Source organism: Schistocerca piceifrons, chromosome 5, assembly GCF_021461385.2.
Source record: "Schistocerca piceifrons isolate TAMUIC-IGC-003096 chromosome 5, iqSchPice1.1, whole genome shotgun sequence".
NCBI lineage: Eukaryota > Metazoa > Arthropoda > Insecta > Orthoptera > Acrididae > Schistocerca > Schistocerca piceifrons.
The window spans coordinates 124,819,519-124,829,389 of record NC_060142.1 but is presented as its reverse complement, the minus strand read 5'-3'; the positions used below and the strand labels follow the sequence as shown (position 1 = coordinate 124,829,389).

General features: G+C 44.8%; 1 protein-coding gene across 1 annotated transcript in view; it reads left to right on the top strand.

The window, feature by feature from the left end:
* The first annotated feature begins 284 nt into the window (after positions 1-284).
* Positions 285-9,871, top strand: part of LOC124798275 (beta-hexosaminidase subunit beta-like) — a 133,689-nt gene continuing 124,102 nt past the window's right edge. Inside the window, exon 1 of the mRNA XM_047261596.1 lies at positions 285-555. Coding sequence (XP_047117552.1) covers positions 349-555 — 207 coding nt within the window. The 5' untranslated portion in view covers positions 285-348. The remainder of the gene's footprint in view (positions 556-9,871) is intronic.

Genomic DNA, 9,871 nt, shown 5'->3' with positions numbered 1-9,871 from the left:
CCCCATAATAACACATTCGCGCCGCTCGCATACAAGAAATGTGTAAGTTGAAAAAGCAGCCGTGAAAGCATAATACGCAGTTCCCTGATCGTGAGGACTACTAAGGGAGAGCCCGCCAGCACGTGCCAGCGCTACAGGAGGAACTGTTTTGCTCCTCGCGGACCGATTGCTTAAAGCGAGCAGCGTCAATACACTCCGCCCGTTTCCACAACACAGAGTTCCTCTGCAGGCCGCAGTGGCGCTGCGATCGCGCACATCACGTGACGTCACTGCGAACGCAGCTAATGACACTGGCATGTAGCGAAGAAATTCGTCTGCTCGTGCACTCGCTAGTCAGTTCCGCCTGCCATGGGGAAGAAGGTAGAAGTCGTTCTCTGTGCGTGTGTTTGTGTTGGGCTTCTGCTGAGCGTAACGGCAGCAGAGCCTCTTCCGAGATACATTACGGAACCCGGTCCTACCGTCAAGGCGACACAAGGAGCTGTATGGCCCAAACCGCAGAATGAACAGCGGTTTGGAGGGTCGGTGCTGATTGTTCCAGGCAACTTCACATTCCAGGTAATGCGTGCGCCAACACAAATTAACAGCTGTCAGTTCCTTCACAACCAACAGCAAATCTGTACAATTACATTCATCACTGAAAACAGATCTTTGATATCCAGACTTTTCCGTTATTTAATACTATTGTTCTACGACCTAAGCAACTAGCCAGATGTATTTTTGTGCCATGCGCGTTTCAAACTTTTACGCAACTTCAATTGTAATATGTATTTGAATCTTCCATACGTACATCGTTAAAAATGGATAGCAATTTGGATTCTGTACCTGGCCTGAGCAAAATTAACAATTTCGTTTAGATACTACACTTCGCCTGTTTTGTATTGACTGTATTACTGGTTATGTGTACTTATATTGTATTCTGCTTGTTCTTCTTCCGATTTTCGCGTTTAAAGATGTTGCACAAACTCTTTCCCACCTATATCCTTCCTGGTATTTAGTTATTCCATTATTTCTTTGCCTTTTACATAATGCTGTGAGCTCAGATGGAGATTTGTTTGTTTACTGTGCGACGATGTTGGTAAACAGTTACTGTTGAGAGATATCGGTTGTTGTTGTAGATGATGATGATAATGATAGTAATGCTTGTCAATGCTTAATGATAAACTATAAGGTAGGCAGAACCCAGACACTTGAAATATGAATTATTGTAAAAATACGTGCCATACAAACTAACGATAAATGGAAAATAAAAAGTAATGATATCTACCCAAATACACAGAAAATATCGGAAATAACGGCAAGGTGAAGGCTAATCATGTTTCCACGCCTCTATCGAATGAGTGAGTGTAGTTTAATAAAACAAATATTCCTGTATTTTTGGAAAAAAGTAAACAATAGCATGTATTATAGAAACAAGAAAAGAACTAGAAAGAAACATCAAAGAATCGGAAGTCACAAAGAAACTCTGAAAATAAAATACGTTTGGAAGACTTTTAAGGCAAAAAATCCAAGAAATCAGGAACAAGTTGGACAGATAGAATAGTCAGTTTGGTGGAGGGAAATCTCTCTCTCTCTCTCTCTCTCTCTCTCTCTCTCTCTCTCTCTCTCTCTCTCTACTTCAAATTCAAATGGCTCTGAGCACTATGGGACTTAGCTTCTGAGGTCATCAGTCCCCTAGAACTTAGAACTACTTATACCTAACGAACCTATGGACATCACACACATCCATGCCCGAGGCAGGATTCGAACCTGCGACCGTAGCGGTCGCGCGGTTCCAGACTGTAGCGCCTAGAACCGCTCGGTCATTCCGGCCGGGTCTCTCCACTTCAGTAAGCATGTTCAATTGGATGTACCTGTAGGTTGCAATAGTTTTGCAAAGATTAAAGTACTTGCACAGAATGGAGGCGTGTGGAGACTGCATCAAATCAGTTTTGTACTGAAGACGACGACAAAAAAAATATATAGTGTCTTATGCTGTATTCGTACGTAAATAGTTGACTCATGGAAAACATAATATTCCCTCTTCAGAGGAAGAAAAATTCGGAAAATGTGTATGACCTCACGAAGATGAAACACACTACGTCCAAATGAAAGGCCATTATACGAATGCACGATGTCTGTTCTTTCGGAATCCGCAGCAATGTTATACATTATCTAAATTGAAGGTGGAGAGGCGGGGAACTTCAAATTACGTGAAAGACCATTGTTTGACACTTGTCACGGTTCAGTTAAAGCTGCCATTGCGATATCCCAATTTGCGACCAAAGGTGGAGTGCGCTAATGTTCTCTCTTTATCTTTGATGATTTTGTTTCACCGCAGGGTCGCTGCCTTATTAGTCATCAATTGCTTTGCTTTGGGGAGTTAATGGCCGCGAAGAACAGGCACCCTAAATACGGATTATAAAATGACCTTGTGATTCAAAAGCCACGAGAGCGTAGTAAATTGGGGAAGACGCGTTCTGATGCAAGGGCACTTCTTTCTGTCGAGACAACCAAGATACAATCTTCAGTGTGTTCTAGCTTTTCAACTGTTTAAGAAGCGTTGTTAGTTGGAAAACCGTAAAATAATATTCTCAGGCGCTTATTAACGCTTTTTTATGCTTTAATACGTAAAACTGCGTTGCAAAAGCAACCAAACTCCTACGTTAATAGCGTAAGATTGAAGGCAATGGCACTTCATGATAATGTGTCACCTACGAACCTCCATGAGCTGCTTACATGTTCTACGAAAGATGTGTGATGTTAGTTACAATAGGCGCTTTCTAACTTCATAATGAGTGCCAATAAATAGTTAAAAAGTAAAGGCATCATATACCCGATAGCTGGTTTAACGTTGACGAGGTGCTGTACGTTTCCGCCCTTGCTTCCTTAGAAGCTGTGGGCCGAAAAAAAGGGGACATCGTGGTTAACGTCCCGTCGCCGACGAAGTTATTAGCGACGTGTCCATTTCGAGGGATCCATCCCGACATTTTCCCTAAGTGGTTTGCGAAACCAGGGATAATCTAGTTCTGGGCGGCCAGCCTTAATTTAATTATGTTCTCTCGAGCGAGTTGGCGTAGTTGTTAACACACTGGACTCGCTTGTAGATGGTGAGGGGTTCGACTCACCGCTTGCCCATCATGATTTACGCTTTCCTGCGTTTTTTTTTTTTTCCTACCAAAACGCCGAAAGTGATCGCCGGGATGTTTCCTTTGAGGAGGATGCGGTCGGTTTCCCTCTCCAAAGCAAGTTTGTGCTCCATCTGTAATGACCTTGTCGATAGGATGTTTAACTCTGCACTTCCTTTTTTTTTCTTTTTTATGCAGTTACAGTCTGATGCACATAATATCATATAATAATATGATGCCATACATATCATAACGTATCCAGAACTTTTTAAAATTTGGAATCAGCGTAGCAAAACTGGAAACTAAAATAGCCCGACAGTAATAATAATGAAAACAAAAATACAATGACAAAGAAAAGACAAGTAAAGAAATCAAGAATAATACAATTTTTCTTTCTTTCTTCCATTTCGGCCACCTGTGGACCTTTCCTGATTCTCAGTCATTCCAGTATTTCTCAGTTCTTTCAGTCTGTTCTTCTTTCATTTGCCCGTACAGCGATGCGTGTTCTGGCCTGTCCCTGAAAACTCAAGAGTTCCATAATCTTCTTTTGAAAAGGTAATTAGACACCCTAGCTGAAAACAGGCATCATTGGGGAAATGTTGAGAATGTGTGCCCCGACCGGGAATCGAACCCGGGATCTCCCGCTTACATCTTTCTTTTTCTTTTTTTTCGTTGTTGATCTTTGTATTTGGTCGTTGCGGACGTCACATGACATCCCTTAAAGTTCGTTTGTTGATCCTTCCACTCAGTTTCTTTTTTTTTTAATTACAAAGGCCCACTGGCTCTCTGACCTAACATGCTGACCTTCCGTGCCGGCTGGCCATCTGAGCAACCGAGGGCACATGATAGTGCGCCTGCAGGGACTAATCCCTTCCATGCTCTCCGTGAGACTCGTGAGTCACGGTCGGGGCACACATTTTCAGCATGTCCCCAGTGATGTATATCAAATGGCTCTAAGCACTATCGGACTTAACATCTGAGGTTATCAATCCCCTAGACTTAGAGCTACTTAAACCTAACTAACCTAAGGACATCACACACATCCATGCCCGAGGCAGGATTCGAACCTGCGGTCGTGGCAGCAGCGCGGTTTCGGACTGAAGGGCCTAGAACCGCTCGGCCACAGCGGCCGGCGATGTATGTCAAAGTCTGTTTGCAGCTTGGGTGTCTATTTAGTTATCATTTCATTCTAGAAAAGCTGTGCGGTCATCAATGGTATCTGCTCTTTTGGGAACAGATACTACCTTCATATATATTCTTCTGAAAAGTTGGTGCGTCTGAACCAAGTGATTCGTGTTTTTAGAGTTTTTCAAAATTGTGAGATTTTTAGTTAGTTTTCTTTAAGTTTATTCCAAACATGTGATTATACAACAAGATCCTCCTTTTCCTGAGATCATCACTTTTTCATTTTGGGTGTAGATTTCTTCATTACTTCTTCTCGTTCGCGTACTTCCAAATTTTCTTGGCCCAAGGATTTTCCGTAGTATCCTCACTTCCATTTTTTTCTCTTTTTTTCCCCCAAACTCTCCCACAAGGGGAGGACTGGACATTCCGCTGCATAAAGACACTCAGGTTATATGACAGTGTTGTAGTGTTTTTAATGAATGATTCTTTTATTCTAAATGTTCTTCGTTAATTTATAAAATATTTCTATGATATGGGCTCAATTTGTGTGTGCTTCGGTTTGAAATGAAGAAGTATAGGATGTCCACGAAACTGGCAGTAAAGTTGACATTGAACAAAGAAAATGGACCTTACAGGAGTAGGAAAACACAAGAGTAGATACAAGCTAGAAAATATTTTAGACAGAAGATTCACAACTGCACTGTTGGCCTCGCAGGAAAACCCTGGAACATGGGAACCACTTGGTCTGAAGATGGAAAAAGAACCCGCCCTGAAAGAATGGAAATAATGTGTACACAAAGAAGAATTCTATTATGCAGCGCGTGCTGAAGTAGGTTTGAAGCAGGAATAACAGCAATAAACATGCAGACTACATACTGGCTCATGCTACAGCCAACTGTAGGAATCACGTGTTCGCGTGGGATAATTTGGGGAAATCCATGGAAATCTTAAATTAGATTGACTGTATCCTGTAACGAAGCGCCAGTCTTTTTGCTTGAACAGTTTTCTCAGGTTTTCACTTCGTTTAAGTGGGTTAGTCGTACAGTTCAGAGCGCGATTAGCCGAGCGGTCTAGGGCGTCTTGTCACGGTCCGCGGGGCTTCCCTCGTCGGACGTTCGAGTCCTCCCTCGGGCATGGGTGTGTGTGTCGTACTTAGCGTAAGTTAGATTAAATAGTGTACAAGCTTAGGGACCGATGACCTCAGCTGTTTGGTCCCATAAGACTTTACCACAAATTTCCAAAATTACGGTTCAGACAATACACACATATTAGGTGTGCCCAGTATTGAATTAGACAAACCATATTTTAAAAAATACTAAATATTTTTGATGTAGCGTTCGCAGGACAAATTCAAGCCCTCTGGTCAAAAGAAGTGACAGTAAACATGAAATCTGCTCGTTTCAAAAAGCCATCTCCACCCGAAAACTGTACGCCAGAAGAGTTTCGCTCGGTGAAACGTGTTTTCTAAATGTCGAAAGGTGCGACTGGGATACTGGAACAGTGGGGTGAAATTTGTATTAGTCGCTGAAGTTCCGGTGATGTATTCAGCAGAGCAGACTGGGCAGAGCCGTGTCATCGATAATCATCCAGCAAATGAGCCGGGTTGAAATCTCTACATATATCCGACAATATCGCATAAGTAACCTAATTACCGGGCGGTAGATTTGTACAAGAATCGCGGGTGTTGCTCATTTTGTCTAATGTCAGCCTTGGGACAGTGTACTTAGTCGTTCATAACAAATGGAGCGACACGGCGAAAGCATTAAACTCTAGTTTGCGAGGTCGTCGCTTCAAATCTCTGTTGCGGCCAACCAACGTAGAGGCTGATGAAGAGCTAGACCGGAGATCATCTTTATCGGGTCCATCCACGTGCTCGCCTTTCCTTCCATTTTCTGTAGATTTTCCCCGTCTCTTCTCAAAATATGACCAAAGAACTGGAGAATTTTTTGGTTGACAGGAGAATAAAAGCACCTGAAGATTTTGAGTTGCACAATAATGGATACATTTGTTCTTCTTTCGGTTCGTTTTATGCTCAGCATCCTTTGCCAGCACCAAAGCTGAAATGCATCAATACGCTGCTTGTGTCTGGCCTTGAGGGCCCATATTTCGCAACCAAAAAATAATGAAGCCACGAATTGTTCAACAAGCCGGATCTCTGTGGTGTTCGTTACTGTTCCGTTGTGCCTGATCTCGGTCAGCTGTTTCGCCGCCACTCATCCTAGTGTGATCCGCCGCCTTATCTCCTCTTCACAACTTCCCGTGTCGCAAACTGTTGAGCTTCGACTAGCTGAGATTGGTGTCTGATCCATATGATAAGACTTTTGTCCTTTACGTTCGTTCGTAGGTCAGCAAGTTCATCTTCACTGTTGGCTAAGGGCACGGCGTCATCAGCAAATCAGAGGTGCCTTTAGTCCAACCATCAAGACATTTCCTAATGTCATGTTCTGCATACATGATGTGCAGTTGGAGGAATAGAATACAACTCTGTCAGGCATCTTCGATACAATGAAGAAATCAGACGTGCCAGCGCGTGTGCTCACAGCCGCAAGGTGACTATTGTGTACACTCCTGGAAATTGAAATAAGAACACCGTGAATTCATTGTCCCAGGAAGGGGAAACTTTATTGACACATTCCTGGGGTCAGATACATCACATGATCACACTGACAGAAGCACAGGCACATAGACACAGGCAACAGAGCATGCACAATGTCGGCACTAGTACAGTGTATATCCACCTTTCGCAGCAATGCAGGCTGCTATTCTCCCATGGAGACGATCGTAGAGATGCTGGATGTAGTCCTGTGGAACGGCTTGCCATGCCATTTCCACCTGGCGCCTCAGTTGGACCAGCGTTCGTGCTGGACGTGCAGACCGCGTGAGACGACGCTTCATCCAGTCCCAAACATGCTCAATGGGGGACAGATCCGGAGACCTTGCTGGCCAGGGTAGTGGACTTACACCTTCTAGAGCACGTTGGGTGGCACGGGATACATGCTGACGTGCATTGTCCTGTTGGAACAGCAAGTTCCCTTGCCGGTCTAGGAATGGTAGAACGATGGGTTCGATGACGGTTTGGATGTACCGTGCACTATTCAGTGTCCCCTCGACGATCACCAGTGGTGTACGGCCAGTGTAGGAGATCGCTCCCCACACCATGATGCCGGGTGTTGGCCCTGTGTGCCTCGGTCGTATGCAGTCCTGATTGTGGCGCTCACCTGCACGGCGCCAAACACGCATACGACCATCATTGGCACCAAGGCAGAAGCGACTCTCATCGCTGAAGACGACACGTCTCCATTCGTCCCTCCATTCACGCCTGTCGCGACACCACTGGAGGCGGGCTGCACGATGTTGGGGCGTGAGCGGAAGACGGCCTAACGGTGTGCGGGACCGTAGCCCAGCTTCATGGAGACGGTTGCGAATGGTCCTCGCCGATACCCCAGGAGCAACAGTGTCCCTAATTTGCTGGGAAGTGGCGGTGCGGTCCCCTACGGCACTGCGTAGGATCCTACGGTCTTGGCGTGCATCCGTGCGTCGCTGCGGTCCGGTCCCAGGTCGACGGGCACGTGCACCTTCCGCCGACCACTGGCGACACCATCGATGTACTGTGGAGACCTCACGCCCCACGTGTTGAGCAATTCGGCGGTACGTCCACCCGGCCTCCCGCATGCCCACTATACGCCCTCGCTCAAAGTCCGTCAACTGCACATACGGTTCACGTCCACGCTGTCGCGGCATGCTACCAGTGTTAAAGACTGCGATGGAGCTCCGTAAGCCACGGCAAACTGGCTGACACTGACGGCGGCGATGCACAAATGCTGCGCAGCTAGCGCCATTCGACGGCCAACACCGCGGTTCCTGGTGTGTCCGCTGTGCCGTGCGTGTGATCATTGCTTGTACAGCCCTCTCGCAGTGTCCGGAGCAAGTATGGTGGGTCTGACACACCGGTGTCAATGTGTTCTTTTTTCCATTTCCAGGAGTGTAGATATCTGATCAGTGCTGTCAAGTGTGGTAGGACATTGAACTGTCGAAGTTTCTCATGATAAAATTATAACTGTATACAACAAGAGTTGACCCTGAAGTTTTACTCTGCTTGCCGCTACCAACTAGTCAATAAGGGAGCGTGTAACTGCAAGCCCTCCGAAGCGATGTAGTTCAGAAACGGAAGGCACCCATACGCGGCGTGTGTGGGCACATCGTAAACTCGAGCACTGTCACGGACAAGCAACCTAGGTCGCAATGCGTTCGTGACGCAATCACTACAGTACAGCAAACGCTACTGCTCGAAATCGATGAGCATTCTATAATAGCACTGATATTTAAAAAAAACTTTTTAATCACTTCTGCTAGTGGCAAAGCTCCTGAAATGGTAGAATGGTGCATAGAATTTTTTTTCTATTGTTAATAATGAAATTGCATTCCGCCATCCAGCATCCGATTCCCATCGGACCGACGAGACCGTTGACCGACAGCATTGTTTAGAGGTCAGTGACCGATCTCAAAATTACAGTTTGCGTAATTACATTGCCCGGATACTGACAGAAAATATCGGTAAAAGAGATCTCAGGAACGCTGAAATAAAGGTTTGATAAAGTAAATACCAAGTGAATACTAGTATCTTTCAGCTGTGGTCACCAAACAATTTGTCGACGACTCTCTTTCGCCGCAGACAGAAAATATTCTGAAAATACAACGTAATGAGTGGAGATGTGACGTTAAAGGAAGAGGTCAGTAGATTCAAACAGGGCTACTATAATAAAATTAATACAATTATTTAACCAAAAGTCACAGATACGAGAGCGACACTTATATTTTATGAAACGCCCATAGGAAACAAACGAGAGAGAGAGAATCACAGCGTCTACTTTTATATAGTCCTAAACAAGTTACGGCAGCTGCCTTGCTTTAAAAGAGCGTTTTTTATCGAAAGTTTCGATGTATAAACATTCCTCTGGAACACTCTTTATATGAACAGTACAAAAATATATTTTTATACAACGTCTACAACTTTGCTTCCGCCGTTTGCCGACAGGTGGCGACAACAGCGGTCGAAAGAAACAGATCGCAGACGTCAGGCAGTTAGCTTGGACCTCGGTCAACATAACCTCATTCAAACATGCAATGTCTGCATCATAATGTTGTTCTTGATTGAAAATGTCAGTTTACGAGCCTAATTCTCGTCATTTGCTGGAGGTGTTGCTGTTTTGTTTCAATATGAAGAAAACAGCGTCTGAGTCTCATCGAATGCTCTTAAGTACGTATGGTAGGGACGCTATTAGTGAAAGAACGTGTCGTGAATGGTTTCAACGCTTCAAGAATGGTGATTTTTAACGTCGTAGACCTACATAGTGGTGGAAGAGAGAATGTTTTCGAAGATGCAGAATTGGAGACATTGCTGAGTGAAGACTCGCGTCAAACTCGAGAAGAATTGGCACGATTAGTGGGAGTGACACAGCAACCCATTTCAAAACGTCTCAAGGCTATGGGCATGATTCAGAAAGAAGGAACCAAGAGACGTTGAACGGCGTTTGTGTGTTTGTGAACATTTGCTTCAGTGGCAAAAACGGTAGCAATTTCTGCATCGCACTGTGACTGGGGACGAAAAATGGGTTCATTACGATAACCCTAAACGCAAAAAA